The sequence below is a fragment of the Lytechinus variegatus genome, chromosome 1 (assembly GCF_018143015.1).
Source record: "Lytechinus variegatus isolate NC3 chromosome 1, Lvar_3.0, whole genome shotgun sequence".
Classification (NCBI taxonomy): Eukaryota; Metazoa; Echinodermata; class Echinoidea; order Temnopleuroida; family Toxopneustidae; genus Lytechinus; species Lytechinus variegatus.
The window spans coordinates 62,013,457-62,039,220 of NC_054740.1; the positions used below are offsets into that span (position 1 = coordinate 62,013,457).

A 25,764-nucleotide genomic window follows, 5' to 3' on the forward strand; every position below is an offset into this window, starting at 1 on the left:
CTTTCAGGTTTCAATGGGGTCCAACTGGCCCCTTTACCCCTGGTCTAGATAATCTCACCATGTGTTGTTTAGATGTGAAGGTTGGGAGGGGTGAGGAGGGTTTGGTGGGCTCTGCATCTAGAGGTTTGTACACCTCAAAGTTCCTCATGGACAACAGCTCCTGCTCCAGACAGCACTTCTTCAGGTACCTGCCAGGATAGATCAATCAAACCTGCTTCAAAAAACACCTGGGCGTCTATTCGATTTGATACTTCATAAATAGGTGAAATCATGAAGAGAGAGGAATCTGGTACATACATTGTGTAATATTTTGCTTTTTAATAGAGGCAATGATGTCATAATTCTTATTTGTAATTATTTTGCTTTAATCTAGCTTAATAAAGTAAAATACTTAAAAAGTGATATGCGTACAAATAAAAGCATTTTGCTCAGCGAAGTAAAAAGGTGATTTTGATTTGAATTGTATACCAGCCCTGGATTGTCAATTCCATGGAATCCTTGTTTTTCATATTTGACCATGTTAGTCAACAAAGTTATCACATTATTATACAAATAGGGAAAGCTCATTAGGGCAACAGTAAAAATTATTGCCCCAAAGTGAACTTGAGACGATAGGCCTACCCCCCCTCCCCCAAAGAGAGAGAAAATAGTATGCCCATAGTCTCAAGATCACTGAGGGGTATGAATTTTTACTACTGCCCAAAATCCCTGAAGAAATATCAGTTAATTTCTTATTTCATATGCCAGTGATATTTTTTTGCAGGGATATGGTAAATATTTGACCCCCTTCAAATCTTGTGAACTGATTGCGTGTAGAGCCAGATGTAAACTACAGGTAGGTGTATCATAAAGCTGTTTGTAAGTTAAGACTGGTGATCCTTTCTTGTAAATGATTTTTGCCATTGAATGTTCAATGGTGATTGTTTAGCATGTAAGAAAGGTTCACCAGTCGTTCTTAAAGTTGCTCTTAACTTATGAACAGCTTTATGAAACGGCCCCCAGGAATGTATAGTAAATTACTTTCTCTGCAACCTAACTCGTCTCTCTTACCATGTACATGCCCCAAGAGCAGATAAAGCCATCTCACATCCCTCCTTAGGAGTCAATCCAAGAGAATCGGCTAAAACAAAGAAATGATTTAACAAATTATTTGAACAAGAGAATACAGGTAAGTCTTCCTAAAAAAATCTCACTGGGCAACACAACTCAGGTGAAATTTGACTAAGAAGATGTTAGTAACACATATTTTGCATATTTTGGTCTGAAATAACGCATCATGTTAGGATATTATTCAACTTGTGGAAGGTCAGCATATGCAGAGCATACTGAAACTAAAAGCCCTTTTTTGCACATTCCTTCGTGGCTTCTTCCAACAATGCCTGTCAGTTTTATGCACTTGTCATGAAAAGAAGCTAAAACACAATGTGCTGAAGAATATATAACTTAAAGACAGGCATCTCTGTATTACATATTACTTTTCATAGTGTAAATAATATTTCAGTTATAGTAGGGTGCCTGTAGGGTGATCGTATCCTGCCAAATGTATGATCTCCTCACAGTTACATATGATGATCGTACGACTTTTATATGGATTCACAATCATCAAGAGTATACAATTTTGGGTGATGGAGAGTTATACAAATTTTTGAAATCATAGCACTTAAATATATCAAGGGGAGCTTGTTTGATCAGTGCAGATATATATCATATATATATATATATATATATATATATATATATATATACAGGCGCGTACGCAAGGGGGGGGGTTTCGGGGTTCAAACCCCCCCCCCCCTTTTCGTTTCCTTTTTTTTTTTTTTTTTTTTTTTTTTTTGCTTGTCTCCCCAGAGGTCGGTCTGGTCAAGGAGTTATCGGGCAAGAGCCTGATAACTCCTTGGTCTGGTTACGGACAGTTCCCCTACCCAATAATGTATATGACAGCAATAATGAACAGAATCTCATGTTTCCGACGAAAAACACAGAAAAAATTTCCGCTCGCTTCGCTCACTCCATTTTATTATATCTTTTATTTCCGCATGTCGCCGACATGATCACGGTATGGCCATTAACAAGGCCATACATGATTATCATGACTTATGAATACAAGTGAACCAAGACAAAGACATACGTTTTCTTACAAAATATGTTTTACTAATATGAAAACCAAAATGACGGAAAACGCTAAAATGTCAGTTAGCTCGCTCCGCTCGCTCGTAATAATTTATGAAATTCCATAAGTATCTAGTCTCTTGTTCAAGGCCGTATTATGAGTGTTACGAATAGAAGGACATGTAGCATCGACTAATACTTGATTTACTAACAAACTATTGACAAGAAATGTATGTTTTGACGGGAAAACGCGAAAATTTCGGCTCGCTCACTCCGCTCGCTCGTAATCATTTATGAAATTTCTCAAGTTTCTAGTCTCTTGATCAAGGCCATATCATGAGACTTACGAGCAGAAGGACATGTATCATCAACTAATATGTAATCATTACCAACAAGCTATTGAGAAGAATTGTATGTTTTGACGGAAAAACGCAAACATTTCGGCTCGCTTGCTCCGCTCGCTCCGCTCGCTCGTAATTATTCATGACATTTCTCAAGTTTCTAGTGTTCTGATCAAGGCCATATCCAGGCGCGTAGCCAGGCGGTCGCCCCCCCCAAAAGAAAAAAAAAGAAGGGAAAAAAGGAGAGGAGAAAAGGAAAAGGGAAGGAAGGAAAGGGAAGAAAGGTAGCTTTGTGTTTTTTCTATTAATTCTTTATTTTTTTCTCAAAAGAGAAACTCCTTCACTCTTCTTGCTTTAAATTCATATATGAATTTTGCTTCCGCGCTGCGCGCGGTTAAATGACAATATTGAAGTTCTCCATTGTTCCCCCACCTTTTCTCTAACCCTGTGTTTCCACCTCAGCTATGTGCTTCTTGCCAGTTAAAGTTAAAATTGTATACATTAGGGCATGAATTTGAGTAAGGTTAGGCCGAAGTAAATGTATGAAGTTATCTTTTTTTTTTCAATTGATCGCGCAACTTCTGGTCTGGTCGGCTCCGAGCGGGTAAAATCTTTATATCAGTTTCTGCCGTCACCTCCATAAAGTCAGCTTCTCCCGCTTTTCAGCTCATTACTATAAACAACCATAATTTGGGGGCAAACAGGTTCCTAATTTAAAAAGAGGAAGGTATGACATTCGTGTCGTATTAAATAAACAAGTGGAATGCCTCTGGCCGTCTCACCTGCATCACGCGGTTCAATATAGCAGCAGTGCTGACTTTGCATACTACTCTAACTCGCACAAGATGTTCAGTGATACATGGTTACTCTTATGTCCTCTTTTTATGAACTAGACCAATAAACTTACAGAGATATGATGGTTATTCAACAAAAAACCCCAACATGGCCAAAGTTCATTGACCTTACATGACCTTTGACCTTGATCATGTGACCTGAAACTGGAACAGGATGTTCAGTGATACTTGATTACTCTTATGTACAAGTTTCATGAATCAGATCCATAAACTTTCAAAGTTATGATGGTAATTCAACAGATACACCCAATTCGGCTAAAGTTCATTGACCTTTGACCTTGGACATGTGACCTGAAACACGCACAGGATGTTCAGTGATACTTGGTTACTCTAATGTCCAAGTTTAACGAACTAGACCAATAAACTTTCAAAGTTATGATGGTAATTAAACAGATACCCCCGATTCGGCCAAAGTTCATTGACCCTAAATGACCTTTGACCTTAATCATGAGACCTGAAACTTGCACAAAATGTTCAGTGATGCTTGATTACTATTACGTCCAAGTTTCATGAATCAGATCCATAAACTTTCAAAGTTATGATGGGAATTCAACAGATATCCCCAATTCGGCCAAAGTTCATTGACCCTAAATGACCTTTGACCTTGATCATGTGACCTGAAACTTGCACAAAATGTTCAGTGATGCTTGATTACTATTATGTCCAAGTTTCATGAATCAGATCCATAAACTTTCAAAGTTATGATGGGAATTCAACAGATATCCCCAATTCGTCCAAAGTTCATTGACCCTAAATGACCTTTGACCTTGGTCATGTGACGTGAAACTCATGCAGGATGTTCATTGATACTTGATTAACCTTATGTCCAAGTTTCATGAACTAGGTCCATATATTTTCTAAGTTATGATGACATTTCAAAAACTTAACCTCAGGTTAAGATTTCGATGTTGATTCCTCCAACATGGTCTAAGTTCATTGACCCTAAATGACCTTTGACCTTGGTCATGTGACATGAAACTCTAATAGGATGTTCAGTAATACTTGATTAACCTTATGGCCAAGTTTTATTAACTAGGTCCATATACTTTCTAAGTTATGATGTCATTTCAAAAACTTAACCTCAGGTTAAGATTTGATGTTGACGCCGCCGCCGCCGCCGTCGCCGTCGGAAAAGCGGCGCCTATAGTCTCACTTTGCTTCGCAGGTGAGACAAAAAGTACAATATTTTTTTTATCAAATTGTATTAAACTTCATGTCATTTCCCTGTATACATTCATCTCCTGTCCTGTTTTGCGCCCTCAGTTTGAAATTTTGAATGACACTTAAGTTTCTTTATATTCAAAATGAAGCGCTTCAGGATAAGTCAAAAAAATTAATCATCCTTTATTATATAGATAGATAATTTCAATAAATCACAGAAGTTTCAACTTTATGCGCACTATTTTCCTTGTAATGAAGTTCAATAATCTTAGAAAATCAATTGAATTAGAGACGATTGGGTATTAGAGATATCTACATTTGATGAAACGTCCGCCCTTTGAAATTTCAGAGTTTCATTGCTCATCGCGGGGAGGAATATCTTCCTCTACCAATCTCCTCTGTTTTGCGAGTTAAAAATATGCACTGATCCTAAATTGTTTGTAATCAAATCTGATCTTTCCAAAGAAAGTTTCAATATATCTTTGAGAATACCCTTTTCTCGGGACCCTTTTTATGGCAAGAAAAATCAATAAATCACTTTAGCTTCAGCGCTTAGCGCGGAGTTATTATCATTTTAATTTCCTCCATTGTATACCTCTTTTTTGCGTTTATAATCACTTTTGAAAACAAGGTTCAAAATCGCGATATAGTCAACCGAATTGGAGGTACTAGAGACAAGAGAAACGGCTCCTTTTCATTTTAATTTATGAAACACTAAAAGCTTCAACTCCCCCTCCCTGCACCCACCCCCTAGGGAGCGCGCGAAGCGCGCTCTGTAAGTGTTGGCACGCTTTGCGGGCATTTACTGCCCCCTCCGAAATGAAATCCTGGCTACGCGGTTGGCCATATCATGAGTGCTACGATCCGAAGGATGTAGCATCGACTATGATACCAACAAACTATTGACAAAAAGGTTATGTTTTCAACGCAAAAACGAGAACATTTCTGCTCGCTCGCGGGTCATGACCGCACTGTTACATACCCATCCCCACTTAAATGTTATTGTCTTATTTGCAGCGCTGAAAAAAAAAAAAAAATCATCACCTCCCCCCCCCGCTCATCACTTTTTAGAGACTGGGCGGGAGATTTAAAAAAAAATAATCAGCTCGAAAACCCCCCCCCCTTTCAAAAATCCTGCGTACGCGCCTGTATATATATATATATATATATAGTATATCAATCATACAAAAGTTGCATATCATATTATTCTAATCATCATCAACATTAAATCCTACCATCTGATAGCATCTCTTTCAGTTCATCTGGCCAGCAGTTCAGTCCTCCCTTCGCCTCTTCATCCTTGTCTCTCTCACTATCCTCAAAGTAATCCTTCTCCTTGAGTACCTTCAGCGTCTTCGCGGCATCCCAGAACTCGGATCCAGGAAGGAGAGAGTCTTTGAGGACGGACATCAGGTTACTGGACAGGAGCTGCTGAGTCTTCCCGAGGAGCTTGCCACGTTCAAACAAAACCTGCGGGGCATATCATGTAACATCGGTGATTTAATACGCAGGTAAATTTTATGAGACAATGAAAGAACTGTTTCTGCTCTGATAAAACAAAATTGTCAGTAAAATTTATGGTGAAAGGTATTGAATAAGGGCGTTCTGTATGTCCGTTACCCTACATGCGGGACTTTCCTGAAATGAATGAGCTCACTTTTCCAGTTCAAATGGAAAGTTGTTCCACTTGGAAATGACCATGACTTGAGTGGTTCATGAAGTGAAGAAAGAATGGTTTACAAAATTATCATTTTATGGAATTTACAATATGCAAGTGACTAATTAGACTAGGAAGATTTTTCAACAAAATCTCTGAAGGAAAAATATTTGAAGACTAATATCTTTTTTTTATTTGGAAGGAGTTACAGGACTGTATCAATCTGCCCTGCTAACTTAAACCCTTATCAGCTGGACAAGGTTCTTCATATAATTGGGAAGTGACGATAAGTATAGTATGTTCATATGGTAAGAGGAGGCATGCAAATTAGTGACAAAACGAGGCAGAATTACTACAATATTGGTGTATATACACACAAAATCAAACTAGAATCCAGAAGTGAATAATTCACCTTCCCATCAAATCAGACACTTCTGAATAGTAGTTTTCTTTTGGTATTAACAATACACATAATGGTCTTTATTAACAATACACATAATGGTCTTTATTAACAATACACATAATGGTCTTTTTTAACAATACACATAATGGTCTTTTTTAACAATACACATAATGGTCTTTTTTAACAATACACATAATGGTCTTTATTAACAATACACATAATGGTCTTTATTAACAATACACATAATGGTCTTTATTAACAATACACATAATGGTCTTTATTAACAATACACATAATGGTCTTTATCAACAATATACATAAGGGTCTCCTTCTTTTCTGCCAAGTTTTGTCACTCTAACTGCATGCCTTCTCTCAGAAAACAAACATACTATAAATCTGGTTTTCACATTTTTAATTAATGCCAAAAATAATAAAGAAGATCAATTTTTATTTAAATTTTCTTTTTTTTTTTTTGGGGGGGGTAATTTGAGTCCATATTTGAATTAAAAAATTCTTGTAACACCCATGAAAGGAAAATTCTAGAGTGTGAATATCACATACCTGGGAAGGAGGATAGTGAGCTATCAGTGTCCTGAATCTAGAACTGTGACGGTCATCCTCAAACTGACCAATCTATCAACAAAATAAAACAGAATGGCCAACAGAAACAAATCATGAATCATAAGCAAAATGCAATAAATATTTAATGGAAACAAGAAATTAAATACCACTATTTATCAAATTCCAACCAAAAAAATCCTTTAAAGAAATTGACAGAAGTGATAGGAAATAATGAACACATCTTTTTCAGCACGTCATACTGTCTTCATCATGCCCCAGAAATTTCAGTTCTTAGTCTTTTTAGTGTATAATGTGTTCCCACAAATGACCAAGACTTTAAAGCCTACTCCTTACACTAACATAAGTTTCTTATTTCGGACGCGTACAAAAACAGATTTTCAAATTAATGGGCTTACATCTCATTAGCTTACATAAATATATATTCAAATACGAAGCCAAATTCATGAACCAAATACAAATCTTGGCTAAGTATATTTTCCAAACAAAAATCTAAGTAAAATGATAATTTTCTGATGCAAGCATTGAATAGCAGCCCTGTACATGAATCAATCGTCACCACAAAATTCTCAAAGCAGATGTATTCCATATCAATGAGAACTACTCACATAGAATTTGCCAATGGATGTTTCCACAAAGCACACACCGTAGACACTCTCCCCACCAGAGCTTTCACTCGGCCTCTCTGTGACTGCAAGAAGATAGCTGCTCTGTGCCTCACATGTATCCCCATCTATAAAGCTATAGGTTCTTGTCGCTATGTCAGGAGAAGGAAAGAAGTAAGCGAAGTTCAAGAGTCATCGTGATGATTATAAGGAATAAGGAATGAAGACATATACTAACACTGTTTACAGACTATTAATTATACACTTTGTCATACATGATTTCGCGAAGCAAGATATGAGGTCAAATACAGCGACTCATATTCTGTGGTCTGATTACCTTTGATCACGGTCTAAGTCTGTACTAACATTATGAGAAGCCTAAGATGTCAAAATTTTGTTTAAATTGCATTTTTCTAACATTTGCTTTGATCTTTCCCATTTTCATTAAATGAAGACAACTATCCTATTTATCATTCCCAGACAGTTGAGAAAAATTTCAGTGTCAGTGTCCCATAAATCAAACATCTACTTTTAGATATTTTCGTCACTATTGGCTTTCCATAGTTGACCCACAGCTTACATATAACAGAGGTCGATTCAAACCCGAGTTAAGAATATGGCCAGAATGATTGTATAGAAATTTTGAAGCAAAAATTTCAAATACAGTAAGGAGCTCATGAAAATGTCCACATAAATATGATAAATAACAGAGAGAAAAGAAAAAAAATAGAACAGAGGTATACAACATACCTTGTGTTGAAATCCTGCATATCTCTCTCTTGACAACTTTGTCAAATTTTGTTACAGATCTGCTCACTGAGAAGAAAAAATGAAGCGGAAAGAATAAACTTAGGTTGCATCAAATTAAGATGATAGATTATGATGATAATGATGGTGATGATGATGATAATAATGGTGATCATGATGATGATCACGATGATCATGATGATAATGATGATCATGATGATCGTGATGATGATTATGATGATCATCATCATGAAGATCATGATGATGATCATGAGGATGATCATGATGATCATGATGAACATGATGTTGATGATAGTATTATGATGATGATGATGGTGAAGGTGATGACGATGATGATAATGATTGATGATGATGGTGGTGGTGGTGGTGATGATGATGATGATGGTGATGGTGATGATGACGATAGCATGATGATTGTGATGAAGGTGATGATGATGATAGCATGATGATGATGGTGATGAAGGTGATGAGGGTGATGATGAGGGTGATGATGAGGATGATGATGGTGACAATGGTGGTGGTGGTGGTGGTGGGGGTGGTGGTGATGATGATGATGATGATAATAATGGTGATCATGGTGATGATCACGATGATCATGATGATAATGATGATGATGATGATCGTGATGATGATTATGATGCTCATGATGATCATGATGATGATCATGAGGATGATCATGATGATCATGATGATCATGATGAACATGATGTTGATGATAGTATTATGATGATCATGATAGTGAAGGTGATGACGATGATGATAATGATTGATGATGATGGTGGTGGTGGTGATGATGATGATGGTGATGATGACGATAGCATGATGATGATGATGATGATGAAGGTAATGATGATGATGATGATGATGGTGACAATGGTGGTGGTGGTGATGACAATAAAGATGACACTGATGATTATCAAGATGATCATCATGAAAATGATTCTAATGATGATGGCAATGAATATACACATTATCAATTTCTTAATGAAATTTCTGAATTCCCATTCATTCCAAATATTTCCCTTCTACCAGTAGGACTGGCATTAACAATTTTTGCAATGTATATCAATGAAAGTGCTATTCTTTTATCACAATTGCTCTCCAATGTTCTGTAAGAAAATACTCAATTTTCATACCAAAACTTAATTTGGGATATTTTGGAAATTCATTATTTTGACCACTCATGACACTCAAATTTTACAATAAGCTTAAGGAGCAAATGAACTTAACTGTACAAAACTTTTTTTGACGGTTATATCAAAAGAAACAATCCTTCAAGCATTAAGGTTCTTAAAGTTTTAGCACTAAGAATTTCCAAAACATAAGTTCAATATAATAAACAACAGCTTTTAAGCTAACTAAAACAATCAGCAAACTCATTTTCCTAATCGAGTATGACAAAAGAGTGGCATGGTCTCAAAACTCACAGAAAATTATGGCATTCACAAAATTACAAGACTAACTAACTGAAATGCAATGTCATGCCCGGCAGGCCCTCACACACATTTTGTAGATTTCAGAAGTGATTTTTCATACAAAAATATTTCATTTTTTATAAATTCATTATGTCCTTACCTTAAGGGTGTGAAAAATACATTTCTAGATTTCTTAATAAGTACTATTCAAAACTGCCTTCTTCCTGTGACATCACTGCAGCTTTGCAACCAATTCTCTCAAAAATCAGAAAACGGGGTGTTTTCCAAAGCTATTTTCAAGAAATTACATACCCTTTCTAGGCCCGTTTCGGGTACACGTGTACACGCACGGTCAAGTCAGTGCACGTGTACTAAATTCCATCACCGTGTACACGGTAGCATCTGCATAAACAAGCTCACAGCCTCACATTAAATCTTAGTTCTCAGACACTGCACATGTTTTAATTACTAATATGTCAACATATTTCAATTAATCCAGAGTGAGTTCACTTCCAAAATCGCCAATTTAATCCACATTCTTTCTGGAGACTCACGTTTTGTACCACGAAATCGGCACGAAATGGGTCTGCTCCGGTCTCAAAAGCTCGAAAGCGTTGCTCAATCACACTCAGAGTCAATTTGAGAATCACCAATTGCGATAGCAATCATCGCTACAACTTACGTGTTATACGCTCGCACACAAGCCTACAAACAAACGCTCTTCAAATTGGCAACATAATAATGAAAATTAATCGATAACTTCAGTTACACTTATTCTGCAGCGATCTGTGCATGCATGTACGGTACAGTATACAAAATGCGCATCCACCGAGCGTCGGCGATAGCTAGGGCCCTGCACTGATTTTCTTTTGCATTCTTTATTAATTTAATGCGCTGCTAAGCCGAGTAAACTTTTAATTTGCACCAATTTTTGTGGATTGATACTTCAAACTTCTCAGGTAAGCTTTAAAACCGTGACTTAGGCTATATAGACCCCTTTTTATGACATATTGATGCGGGTCCGTGTCGACATTAAAACAGAACTCGCTCTCAGTGTTTACAACGTGTACACGTGTACATGACCAAAAAACATGCCGTGTACACGTGCATCAAAAATGGACTTTCAAAACGGGCCTAACCCTTTCCCATCAATCTATTTTGATTATGATGTGATGTTTTTGGTTTTGAATAGATAAACTTGAACTTGAACTTGAACTACCAAATATAGCGAATTTTTTTTTTTAATGTGTGCAGACTCTAATTTTTATTATTCCCATGCTTGCTTTTATCCTGTTCATACCATGTAAGCTGTTGAACCGTGTAGAAATGAATACATAAATATTCAGATATAGACTCTATGTGCCTTCATTTCTCATGCATGGCAGTTGAATGAAAGCCATTATCATCAACATGAAATAAAGAAATAATATATTATATTCTTAACTTACTGTTTTTAACTCTTTCCTGCATCATATCTGGGGTCTCCGTCTGTTCCACCCGAGCAACACGGTACCCCTTCTGGATTAGCGTATCACTATACCGACTAAACGCTATCTCAGGGAAACCGGAATGTGCATTCTCTCCCTAGCATAAAATGGAAGAGGGGGCAGGGATTACATGATTTTCAGTTGGTTTCAAGTAAGATTATTCAACAATTGGGTCTTTGTGCTTTATACCACCAACAGGTTAAATGTGACTCAATCAAATGTGACGGTTTATAATGCATGAACACACTGGTAATATCATGCTACGAGGACACCCGTATTACCTAATTTGATTGCTTATTAAATATAATGTGCATGTCGCTATTTAAGCATGATTTTAATTCACACTTTAATCTTCATTATACACCTCCCCCCCCATGGTGGCTCAGTACTAGAGAGCCCTCTTCATGAATGGTAACTTGTGGGTTTGATCCTAAACAGCAACATACTAAGGACCTTCTGCCTTCTTGTCAGGCAATTGGCTTAATAAGTGGAAAGAGATAATACTAATTACAAACAATAGCTACCGAAAGTTACTGGGTCACATATATACTACATCTGAGAACTTATGGTTATTGTCATAATTGATGTTCATTCATGTGAAAGGTGCAACCTTATTGCTTTCTCACCCAACTCAGATTAAAGACATTGATTCACATTACAAAAATAAAACAATCTTGAACTTTGATTTGTGTCATATTTAATATTTTTCATGTGCATAAAACACACCTGAGAAGAATTATGTTTAAGTGCACGGAATACAATTGGAATGCTGTTTCTGATCACTTTATTCTCCACTTTTCAAACCACTAAATGATTCTTGGGTGAAATTTTTTCAGGGCTTCATTTTTTACAACACAGCACAGACACAGGTGACACATGGGACCTTGCTGATCAGATTTCTAAGTTAAATCAATGTTGACCAATACCTTTAAGTAGAACTTTGCAAGTTATATTCACCTTCATGTAGATGAGTCCAAGCTCTTTGACGGCTACCTCTGCATCCATGTGATACAGTTCATAGAATTTTCCCATCTAAAAAGACGCACAGGTAAAGGAAATGAATAAAGAACATTAAAATACCTCTATACAATAGAGAGGAAAAGGAAACGCTACTGGTCAATTCCAGCCAAATGTTGCATTTTTCCATTTTCAAAAATTTCTTTTCTGAGCAATTTTGTTTATTCTGTTTCAAAGTATACAGTTTAAGGTTTACAAAAACACAATTATATTTACTATACCCTCATTCATTCATAAAATACACAGTGTGCACTCTGTTGCACTTTGGTACTAAGATTTCATAGAAATTGTACAACTTTGACCCATCCCTGGCTCCTGGCATGCAAAGGGTGCTGACGAAAAATTATACTGTCCATGTGACTTCCAAGCAGTAATTTACCATTAGCTGTATTGTTTTACATGCTGCAGTGAAACGGTGAGGCACAAAATACATTTCAATGTATGTTTGTTTGATGTCCCATAAGTCACAGTTTTAAGCATTAAGTTTTCCTCATGTGCTGCCATTGACTCCTGCAGACAAGTATTGGACTTTTTTATCTACCACATTACATGCTTGCTTCAACAAATTAAGCTGCATCTGTATTGGACTTGAAATAGCTATTCTGGGAGGACATACATTTAAGTCCCATAAGTCACATGTCCCATAAGTCACACATACAGTTCGTAAACCATGCCACCTTAAAGCTGTCCATGACATCAAAGAGTGAGATGAGAATGCTTAAAAGCTGGAGAACAGTATGCTGACTGTCAGAAAAAACAGTCAGAATATCATAGGCAGTGCATGGAACAAAAAAAAAGTTTGGATTGTGTGCCCATCCCCCCAAAAAGGAGAAAACTGAATATGATCGCTAAAATGCAAAGCTTGAGTACAGATGAATTGGGTTTGTTTCACCCCAGCTTTTATTCATTTTTTAAGGTCCAGATCACTCTCTTGGTTTTCTTGTCTCCTTGGGGTATGCATCTACTGTTTGACATATGATGTGAACTTGGTATATAGTTCCATGGAAACTAAACTTATTGCAATGTCCCATCAGTCACAAATTTTGTAGTTGAGCGATCCTATGGATCCTGTCGAAATAAGAGCAACAGTCCTCAGATGCATAAGGCTACCATGAGCAGAGATATTAAAAGGGTACATACAGCACTCCTTACCAGCCCCTGTGAATGCCAAAAAGTTGTTCAGAAGCTTGCAATCAAGTTTTCTTAGAATCATTCCTGCCTCCTGCCAATAGAAAGTAACATGCGCAATTTGCAGAGTACCGAAGTGTGACGTCACAATGTCATGACATCGAATCGGCCGGTTCTAATCTGAGTCGCAGCTGCATGATTGTCAATACCTATTTGTATTTGCAAAAAAAATGGTGATGTGTGTTGTCCCTGGTTGTTACCATAATTCTGAAAGTTGTAAAAGGGCACTGGTTCATAAAGCTAATCGTAACTTAAGAGTGACTTTAAGAACGACCGGTGATCCTTGTGGTAAATGTCATCATAAATTGGCAATGTTTTAGCATACAAGAAAGGATCACCAGTCATTCTTAAAGTTGTTCCTAACTTACAAACAGCTTTATGAAACGGCCCCCCTGGTTATTTTGTTTAGAACCAGGCCGCCATGACACCATGGCAGCTGACATCATCGCTTCGGTACTCTATAAATGGTGATGTCCTTTATACAGGCATTGTCAATTTCTATGAAAGAGATGACATAACAATCCAAGCAGCTGGCAAAAAAAAGAATTTGTGATAGGGTGCACCCCATGATATATTATTTAACTAACTTTTTTGTATGGCCTAAAGTGTATATTTAATGAATCTTGATGTACCCTTTGCCAAATTGTGTCCCATAGGTTTCAAAATTGGCAATTTTTGGCGGCCATCTTGGCGGTTATCTTCGATTTTTCATGAAAATCAGTTATTTTAATATTTTTTTGCAGAGACAATGGTAAAATCTTCCATGTAAATGAATACACTTTTTACAAGTATACATGTAGTTTAGATAGAATATTTTTTTTAAAGAATTTATGCCAAAATTTTCATGTTTTTTGTCAAAAATTTGCATGTGCACTGATTTCTATTTGTTTTATTATAAACATCAACAACTAATGAAAAATATCAGCTTTCGACATGACAGAGAATACATGTATATTAACAAGAATATTGATATACTTCATGGCAGCATTAATGTCTTAATTTGCTTACATACAATACACTGAAAAGGTAATTTTCTTACCATTCTGTATGAGACAGATAGAGAAAAGCAACATTTATTTGTCCATCTGTAACAAATATGTCCTATCATTTTGTCCCATCAGTCACAATGGAAAGTGTGTACATTCTTATTCTAATTGTTCATTTTTCATCTGTTTGCTAGATATTTATGATTGTAATTGTTTACTGATTATTTTGTACTTAATTGATTACAGTTCTTAAAGCTTGCTGACAAGTTAGGAAGTATTTTTTTTTTTTTTGGGGGGGTTAATGTTCCCTTTATATTCATGAAGTGCATGAAAAGATGTTTCTGCCCTTTGTTGAATGTATTTCTGACACCATGGCATGAATTATTAAAGGTGTCATGTTATTAGGGAATATTTCTTCATGCTGAAATTAAGTTTGACTTAAAAAGTTATTGAGAGGAAATGTAAATTCCATGAAATGAGATAGGGTCCCATCAGTCACATTCACTTGTCCCATAAGTCACACACGATTGCACACAACTACTGAAACAAATGAAATGAATCTAGTCCAATTCAAGTACTGTTTGTGAGCACTATCACTGGTGAATCTCCAAGTCCAAATTTAAAAACATTGTCATAAAACTGAGATAGATATGGCACTTTGAACAAAAGAGCTCAATTTGTGTGGTCCATCGATGTCCCATAAGTCACAATGACACTTCTGAAGATATAGCACCCTATGAAACCAAGCTGCAAGCATACATTTTTGTATGTAGTAAGTTTCAGTATTCTTCTTAGAGATTAACAAAGTAAATCCATGTTTGTGCAGCTACTATTTCAGATATGTACTTTAGTTATGTGGAAAAAACTATCAAATGTCCCATAAGTCACAATGGAATTGACCACTGACATACATGAAATCCAATTACATGTAGCATACCTATTTTTACAAGCCACCCCAAAACAAAAATGAGTAGCCTCAAGTGAATATTGAGCTTTTCAATGAGCTTGAAAAGGCACATTCTATGCGATAAAATGATAAATGACTTGTCAAAATTGATGAACAATAACATTATCATATTCTTAATTGAATATGTAAGGAATTTTGTTGGAGTTTCATTCAAGCATGAGATAGGCTCACTGTACAATATCAGCAAAATCTCCAACCAGTCAGGGCAAAATGTCACAGAAACTTTTGAGTGAATGAATCTCTGTTTGGTTTCAATTTCAATAACAACATCAACAGTAAATCATTGCAACGCAAGTAAATAGCAAAGAACAAAAGTAAATAATTGCGGAATAATACATATAATACATGCACTATATTATCATGGAACATAGAAATATGGATGAGACAAGATGGAAAAGAAACATGGTGACCTACTAAGAAGCATAGATTGTAAGCCATAGGCCACCAGAATGTTATAAACTTACGTAATCAATCATTTATAACCTATGAGAACAAGCAAACAAAATTATGAAACAAATTGGAGTAAATAACCAAAGTACTGATATACATATTTCCAAAAGATACAATAAAAAGGTTCTTTTTAATGTAAAATGCAGAATGCAAACAAATTCTATTAGACCTAAAGTATAACAATCTACAGTTCATAAAGCAGATAAGAGGGGGGAAAAGAAAAATTTGTCGAGCTCTACTTTTCCATAGATAATTATGGAAAAATACAATTTATTAAGTTAGACAAAATATAACCAGCAGCCATTTGTTTACTGATCTAAGTATTTCTTCAGTGACTCTGTCTTCAACTTATTTCCAAAACACTAAGGCAAACTGATAGCTTCAATGAAGTAGGAAGGAAGTTCCATAATTTTGGCCCTGTACAAACAAATGTATTTAGCCGAAAACTAGTTCTGACCAATAGCAAATGGAGAAAAGAAACTTGTCTTGTATAGTAAGAATGGATTTGGTCATTTCTAACACAAAACAAAGCAAGGCAAGTGGAAGTTCCAGATTGTTCAATTGATACATAATGTAACCTTGGTTGGGATCAAATATCATGTACATTAAGGAACTTGTTTTCATAAAACAAAATTTTAGTATGAGATCATGAACTTACTCCTCATACTAGTCTAATTACCCTTTTTTCTGGACTTTTAATAACCCATCTAAATGAACTTTAGCAGCGTTACTCCCAGCAAGGATGCCTTAATTCAACTAAGGCACAATGAGAGTTGAGAACAACATGTATAAAATATTTTTTTGGAAATATACTCTTCAATGAATAACTCCTAAATTTCTGGAAAGAAGTTTACATATAAGATGTGTGAACTTCAGCTTACTATCAATGCATACCCCAAGGAATTTTGTACTCAGACTTCAGTAATCGGAACATCACTGATTGTAAAATTATCTGGCAATGTTGCTAGGGTGTTGCTGAACAACATGCAGTTTGTTTCAACAAGATTTGAGGAAAGCCTGTTATCAATACAGACCTACCTCATCTTTTACCGTATTCAATGATACAATTCAAATTTTGTAAGTAACAAGAATTACTTGCATGAACCTTCCATGTATATTTAGACAGAATTTAAACTATCCTTTAAATGCTATATATAAACTAGACAGTCACAAACATTACAAACATACGCACGGCTTCATTTATCCCCAAGATGCATTGGATATGATCTCACCTTAAAGAAAAGAACAGCATTATAATACTTGGATTTCATCTCCCACCATTGTCTCATAGCCTGAATGAGAATCAAGGAAAAGAAATAGAAAGCTGGATCATTCAGAATTGTTTTAAATACATAACAAAATCCTAAGGCAAATTGAGACATTGATACGTAAAATGTTTCCTAGGTAATTGGTCATATACCAGCTTGGCATTTACCAGCAAAATGCTGTCCTGCCGAGTTCCTGCAGGAGTTACCATAAACAGAAACAGATACATTTCTCTTTATCCTCATTTATCTGACTTTTCTTTTCAGTCTGCCCCCCCCCCCTTTATTCTCTCTCTGTCCCTCTCTCACTACCTCCATCATTTCCTCAAACTGCCTGTCTGCTTTTAACACAAATAAACAAATTATGAACAAAAACAATGAATACATTGGGTGTTTAAATTTCTATGTGACCTAATTATTGACAGTCTACCCACAGTTACGATTTGCTTTACTCAATAAATTGTAATTTGGATACCATCGGAATCTATAAATGATGAAAAAAAGGAGGTTGAATCTTAAAGAAAACTGAACAAGCTCTCTGAATTTTTCATACAGGTTTACAGATATCCTATTGGAATGATAATTGAAAATGATTTTGTTTTTTTTTCAAATTAAGCAGAAACTTAAAACTTACAGGGGTGCATTTGTCCAAGAACGTCTTTGGCACGAAGAGAGTACTGGGATCATATTCTGGGTCATGCTCTGGTCTGCCCTTGATGTCTCTAAATAGAAAACAAAAACAGAAATCATGTATTATTTTACACAAGATAAATCATTGATAATAATCTGCATGTCTTACAATATGAAAGGTATCAATATCTGGAAAGAAAACAATGTTCAACATTAATTTGTGGTACAAACATATTGTTCTTAACACTTTCTGATAATCTTATTGTTCATTTTCCCCTGTAATTCAAATCATAAATAATCAATGGCTTTTATGAATCAACAGAAGTTCAGAACTAGCACATCAATGATGTGGAGCTCATCAGGCATCTCGCAACAAAATTTAACACAATTTTAATTTCAGCCCAGTTGACACTGTAGTGAATTATATTGGTGACATAAATTGAGGATATAGAATTGAAATTGATGAAGAAATGACATAGAAGCATTTTTTGTGATCTATGAATGAATTTCATATTAAGCATAAATAACTCTCTAGTAAAAATTTATTAACTCTGTGAAGAACCTTGGTGAACCTCATGTAGCTCTCAGATGGAACAAAAATAATCAAAATCAATTAACAAAAAACAAGTAATTTTGGGGGACTTTTGAAAATATATGAATAAATTAGCATATTTAATGAATTTCAAAATTCTGTGTTGAAATTTTGTATCACCACATAGAGCTATCATATTAAGCAAACAAAACTAAAATTGATCAACAAAAAAAAGAAGAAAAAGAAAAAGCATTTTATGTGAATTTTAAAAAATGTTATGAATAAATTAATTTCACATAAATTAAAAATTTGCATATATTAGTATAAAGTGTTTTGGTCAAAATTTCAAATTCTGTGTATAAGTTTGGTGAACCTCATAAAGCTCTACCAGATGGAAGCAAAAAATCAAAATCGGTTGACAAATAAAGAAGCATTTTTTGTGAATTTTGAAAAATGAGCATAAATTAGCATATTTAATGAATTTCAAAATTCTGTGTAGAACTTGTGAATCCCTCACCTAGTGCTATCATATAAAGCAAACAGAATTGAAATCGGACTTGAAATGGCGAAGTAGCATTTTGAAATTGTGGACAGACGACGACGCCACGCCACGGCATAAGCTCATCTTGCCCTTCGGCCGGATGAGCTAAAAACTGGGTATGGGGACATCGTGGTCTTGTGATTCCGAATCTAGTATTATAATCAGACAGCCGTAGATTTAAATCCCAGATATGTTTTCATTCAGCAAGAAATTCAAATCACATTGTGCTGCACACAACCCAGGTGAGAAGAATGGGGACCAGGCATGACTAATCCCTTGAATGCACAGCACTGAAAACAGCAGCTACAGTTAAAGCTTGGCTAATAGTGATAGAGCTCTTCAAAATAGATTATTTCAAGATAGATGGCACTATATCAATGCCTCTCAACATAATGGGTTACATTCCAACTTGTTTACACCGTAATAGTTCATTTCAGTTCCTGTAAGGTACATCAGAGAATTTTAATTGGTAGAAATCTACAAGCGATCCATCCTCCAGAATCTGAAATTTACATCCTAGAACAAAAGGATGAAATGCTGAAATGGACACAGCAGGAAATAGCTACATCGATATTTACATACACCCAGGACATTCCCACGACATTCCCACCTGTTTTTCAAAGCTGATGCAATGCTGCTCTGATTCAGAAAATCTCAATAAAATGCCTCATGATGAAATGACCATTTTCTCTAGTTTTCTGTCTTAATAAAATACATTACAAATAACTTTGTTTTTGTGAGGTTGGTTTGGTGGAAAATTATCTATACTGTGAAAGCTTAGAATAGCTACATTTAAAGTGGAATTTACTAAAGAATTATTTATGTGTTCATGTGCTTATCTTTTATACACATAATTATGAATTATGCTACTGAAAAAAAGTGTAAATTTACTAAGTCAAACCTCTCTTTTTTATTAAAACCACCCACAAATGACAAAGTTAACAAGGCATATATGGCCTTTATGAACAGGTTCTTTTAAACATATTTCTCAAATGAGAGACAATTTTGGTGGCCAAAAAAGACAGGTTTTTACTGTAAGTAGGTGGCCCCTACAGGTTTCACTGTATTTATAAAGAGCATATTAAAATGAACATCACCATCTACTGTCATTCAATCATGCCGAAGGAAGAATTGTGGATTGAAAATCTCTTTTCTTCGAAAGAGACTATACTTGTATCGAAGAAAGCTAAAACTAAATGGGCAACATGGTCTTCCTAGATCAGTCCCCAATTCAGAATAATCACCTTAATTCCATGAGCAAGAAAGTGGGATCAAATATGACACTACTAAGATGCAGCCTTTGCTTTATACAATAAAGTTTTAAATTGCCGGTGATCTCGGCGAGCGTGCAATGGACAAAATCGTATGGATCCAAAATTCATGATGAATAGATCCAAAATTGCACAAATTGTGACATCATTGTAAAATGGGCTGAATGATCAATTTCAAACAACCAATCAACCAAAATGGCAAGGATCTATCTAGTTATCATATAACGAAAGATATAACATACTTTCTTTTGCCTGGTTTCAGCCATTCCTGTCGTTGATGTGGAAAGCGTGCTTCGTCTGATTCAGATGCAGGGGTTGGAGATGGAGCAGGCTATTATAGAAGAAAATATTTTTATTTGGAACATACTATTTTTAAATGTTTTCAAGTAAACATTTATACACCAACAATACAAAATATGACATTGTACTGATTTCTATAAATAGTCAGGGGCCTTAAATTTGAAGTTTTGGGGACAGAGTTTACAAAAGCACCAAATTTTCCCTATGTCACTATTAGGTCAATAGCTTCATTTTTTCCCACAGAACATGGTGTTGAAAATTGCATCTTCATGCAAAAATATGCTAATTTATGCAAATTAGCAGTAATTTATGCATGAAGCCATATGCCATTAGGAATTAATTAATAATTTTTTTTTTAAAAGATATCAAACTTTAGGAAAGTCTCTATCAGGTCAATAGTTTTAATTTTTCCCACAGGACATGGTGTTGAAAATTGCATCTTCATGCAAAAATATGCTAATTTATGTAAATTAGCAGTAATTTATGCATGAAGCCATATGCCAATGGGAATTAATAAAAGTTAATAAAAAGATACCAAACTTTAGGAAAGTCTCTATCAGGTCAATAGCTTTAATTTTTCCCACAGAACATGGTGTTGAAAATTGCAACTTTATGCAAAAATATGCTAATTTATGTAAATTAGCAGTAATTTATGCATGAAGCCATATGCCAATAGGAATTAATTAATAAAAGTAAATAAAGAGATACCAAACTTTTAGGTCAATAGCTTTAAATTTCCTTATCAAACATGATATTTGAAATCATGTTTTTATGCAAAAATATGTTAATTTATGTAAATTAGCAGTTAATTTATGCATGAATAGTAAAAATTAGTAAAAAGGAATAAAAAGAAACCAAACTTAAAGAAAATCTCTATCAGATCCATAGATTTAATTTTCCCTATCAAACATGCTATTGAAAATCCCGTCTTCATGCAAAATATGCTAATTTATGTAAATTAGCAATTATGTATAAATTAGTCCCATTCCAGTGGGTATTAACAGTGGAAAAGGGGCGAAACTTTTGAAGTACATCTATCACTCAATTCAAAAGCTTCAATTGTATGCTATTGAAAATCCCGTTTCCATGCAAAAGTGTGTTATATTATGTAAATTAACAATAATTTATATATGAAGCTGTATTCCATTGACTACTCATATATTACATAAAGCATAAAGCCGGCCAACCAGAACAGTGGCAAAAATCGAGCCAGGGCGGCCAGAATCGAGTCGAATTTAGCCCAAATCCTCCGATTATCGCCAAATGACGACCTGAATAACGACCCAAATCGATTATGCCTGATTTTGCAGCGTACGCCACAGAATTTCCCGAAAATGTGCCAGATTCTTTCGAAATGGGCTATATAATTTACCGATTCGGCAGCTTTTTGGATGCCATATTTCTAATTTCTGGCCAATTCGTCTCGTCTATATTATTCTTTGTATTCGAGGAAAAGATTTGTACGATATATGGGGGGGAGCAAGAGTCGGACCTTTAATTACTCTACTACTGATACGAATAGGTCTTAATCTTCAAAAAATACCCCAAAATGCCTCCCAAAATCCAACCGAATTCCATCGGAATACATCCCGAATGTGGCCCGAATGGAATTTGTTGTGGTCACATTCGGGAATATTCTGGAGGGTATTCGGCTGGTTTTGAACATTTCAAAATGAGCTGAATTTTTCAGCGAATGTTCCCGAATTTTCTTGCATTTAAGAAGGCAAAACAGAATATTCCTGAAACCACCAGAATACGTGTATATGGATGGATTCGCAGCTGATTCGGTTCCGTTCTAACCCTAGCTTTAAGCAAAGGGTTACACCAAAACCAAATTCTCCCGAACAAATTCGGATCAATTCTGCCCAAAATGGCCTGGATTCGGTACTTATTCATCTCGGATTCGGGGAGCTCCGGGAATCGATTCGGAAGGATCCGGGACTATTCTGTTCTCCCTCCCCAACGGAAACATTCGTGGAGAGATTCTGCTTGTCTTGAAAATTTTAAAACCAGCCGAATATCCTCCAAAATACTCCAGAATGAGGCCAAGACACATTTTTTCGAGCCACATTTGGGATGTATTCGGATGGAATTCGGTTGAATTAATTTTGGGGAGGCATTTTGGACAATTATTTTGGGAAGTCGATAGCTCTGATTCGGGACCTATTCCAGACAGATTCGACTCTGATTCGGCCTAAAATTGATTGGGAAAATTTGGTCTTGGTGTTACCTTAGTTTTAGAGATAGAGATCAATTCATAAGCCAATAAAGAAAAATCACTGAAATTATTCAGGTCACCTTCAATCAAGGGACGACAGAAAAAGAAGGATCAGGTCTCTTTGCTCAAATCTTATGTGTCCCTGTTCTAAAAAAAATGTACATAGTTGTCAGAGGGGCAGACATGGACAGCTTTTTCTGCCATGAGAACCATCCATATACCCTCTTTCTGACAGGGGAAAACTCTACTTGTGAAAGAAATCTGACCTCTTGAATTGCTTTGAAAAGAAAGATGAATTACTGTTAATCTTTTTTTAATTGTGAAAGGGGTATGCACAGGATTATAATTTGCATAAATTTGCATTTTAAACATGATGCTCTAATCTCCTCTGGTCGCATGGAAAGTCACCATAATGAATGAATTGTGTAACAGTGTCTCATATGCATAGTGTTGTGCTTGTCCCTCGGTTTAGAATCTCAAAATAAGATAGTTGATGAGTTTTACACATATTTGCATAAATTTTGCATAAATTTGCATTAATTAACATTGAAAATTGATTCTTATTCAGGAACTGTACAGAAATCAATCTAGATTTGATGCCCCGTCAAAATAAATCCCAAATCCCCCCCCCCCCCCGAAAAAAAAGAAAAGAAATAGGCTTCAATAGAAAAATTTCGGTCTGTACTATAGTGTGATTTTGCATAATTTTGCATAAATTAGCCCTATGAAAAAGGATTCCAGTCATTGATATCGAGGCATCCTATCAAGAATTAATGCTTTTGGTACCAGTGACACATGTGGAAAAAAATTGTGATTTTGACAATTCTATATATCCATATACATGTATGATAATACATGTGTTTTTACATGTGATTTGCATATAATTTGCATAAATTAACCTTAAAAATTGATTCATACTCACCAATTTATAAAAATCGACGCAAATACACAAAAATTGGGCATTTAAAAATTATTTTTAGTGAGATATGGTGAATTATGAGTGTTTTGCATAAAATTTGCATAAATTAGCATTTTAAAATAGGGTGCCCTTCACCGATTTCGGGGCACCCTATCTAGAATTAATGCTTTTGATACCAGGGACCCACATGCAAAAAATGGCGCTTTTGTAAATCCTGTCCCCAAAATTTTGCTAAGGCCCCTGACTAAAATATATATTTGTATATTTTATTGAAAAAAATCAAAAGAATTATATGTACTAATTTACACATTCATCACATTTCAAAAAAAAGATTACAAAAAAGAAGAAAAAAATAAAATAGAAATAAAAAATAAGCAAATAAGGCAGAGTATTAAAGTATGAAAATATCAATACAGCAAAAAACATAAAACATCTGTAAATGTGAATATGTATTAAAATGGAAAATTGCAATTAAAGGTTATGGCAAAGACAGGTCATAAAAAATAGCAAGCCATGCACATTATGATTATAGATATATGACCATTTTATAATGGTTGGATGGCATAATCATAACCAGACTTTCAAAACTTACAAAGAATAATAAAACTGACAGAAAAATGGGACAATCAAATTAATCATATTTCAACAGTAAAGCATCTTTACTTGAGTCGAGTGACCAATCAACATATGCTCAGGGTTTTTTAATGAAAAAATTAAATCTTCAAATCTTCTCTATTCAAACATCAATGCTAATTTTATAGCATTTTCAAAAGAAATCATAATATGTTTCTCACAATAGCATATGCACATGTTCTGTTACGAGACTGCCATTTCTACCTCATATTCATTCTGTGATAATCTGAAATAAATAGAAATTCAACATATGTATTTTCTATTTTGGTTTATCATGATGGGGATGAATGTTGTAATTTAATACATGCACGCCAACATGATAAACAACCTTTCTATGTGGTTAGATATTTCTTATGATGTAGAATTTGTGTAAATTTAGTTTTTTATATTGATTGTATTTTTATGTAAATGATTGTAAAGGGTAATGCAATTCGGCTTTTCAGCCGCTATAGATACCCTTGTTGAAATAAACCGTTTTAAACAAATAAATAGATATCTCTTTTTTTATCAAAATAAAAAAAATCCACAGAAATCAAATTTTTCATCAGTTCAACAAATAATTTGACATTTTTTAGATTAGAATAAAACGTGAACTCACGGCAGGAGACTGAAATGCAGAGAGCTTAGCTTTGGTGGACGAGCTGATAGACGGCGTGCCAAACGTCTTCTTAGTAGGTGGGGTAGCTGAATCTGGGCGTGCCATAGAAGATGGAGTTAGGACGCTACGACCCTTCGTTGCAGGCTTTTTTGTGGAAGGAGTGACAGTTGAAGTGGAACCCCTCTTTCGCTTTTTAGCTTTCTACAATTGTGAATGAAGAAGTGAAGGTATAAAAAAATAACCCAGGGGATGTATCTCACATTTCTTTGATAAAATGATACGAGCATTTTTACAGGATATGAAAAAATTGATTTTCCTCTGCGCTATGCAATGATATATTAAACAGTGATGTAGTCAAGGCTCAAACCTCCAAGGCTAAGGCCAAGGCCAAGGCTTTAATACCCAAGGCCAAGGCTTCAATAACAAAGGCTGAGGCCAAGGCATGGAAACCCAAGGCCAAGGCCAAGGCCTGAAAACCTCAAGGCCAAGGCCAAGGCATTTCAATTGTACAATATATGGAAAAAAAACAATGCTTAGGCGGCATACATGACACACAGGACCAAATGTATAAAAGGTGTGAGCGAGCAAAATTTTTTACCCTTGTACATTTAAAACGAAAATAATTTCATGATAGATCATGTAGATTTAGACATAAAATTAAAATAAACATATAGTTACATTTGTACAATTCATTATTGTTCTAGGCGATTCACATTGCAATAATTATTATTACCAAGGTGATCTGATCCTTGCATGCCCATTCTCAACATGTCTTTCTCCTCTACCTGGGACAGGGGAGGCAGAATGTATTTGTTTTTTTTTTTTGGGGGGGGAGGTCAAAGCCAAAAATGCACTTACAGTATAAGTCAA

General features: G+C 35.3%; 1 protein-coding gene across 1 annotated transcript in view; it reads right to left on the reverse strand.

Annotated features, from left to right (window-relative positions):
* LOC121419002 (DNA mismatch repair protein Msh6-like) overlaps positions 1-25,764 on the reverse strand; it is a 52,574-nt gene that overhangs the window by 18,734 nt on the left and 8,076 nt on the right. Inside the window, exons 6-17 of the mRNA XM_041613265.1 lie at positions 24,895-25,095; positions 20,469-20,557; positions 17,887-17,974; positions 17,220-17,279; positions 12,337-12,411; positions 11,341-11,476; positions 8,460-8,525; positions 7,713-7,861; positions 7,087-7,158; positions 5,701-5,935; positions 1,051-1,120; positions 59-188 (exon numbers count right to left, since the gene is read on the reverse strand). Coding sequence (XP_041469199.1) covers positions 59-188; positions 1,051-1,120; positions 5,701-5,935; positions 7,087-7,158; positions 7,713-7,861; positions 8,460-8,525; positions 11,341-11,476; positions 12,337-12,411; positions 17,220-17,279; positions 17,887-17,974; positions 20,469-20,557; positions 24,895-25,095 — 1,371 coding nt within the window. The remainder of the gene's footprint in view (positions 1-58; positions 189-1,050; positions 1,121-5,700; positions 5,936-7,086; positions 7,159-7,712; positions 7,862-8,459; positions 8,526-11,340; positions 11,477-12,336; positions 12,412-17,219; positions 17,280-17,886; positions 17,975-20,468; positions 20,558-24,894; positions 25,096-25,764) is intronic.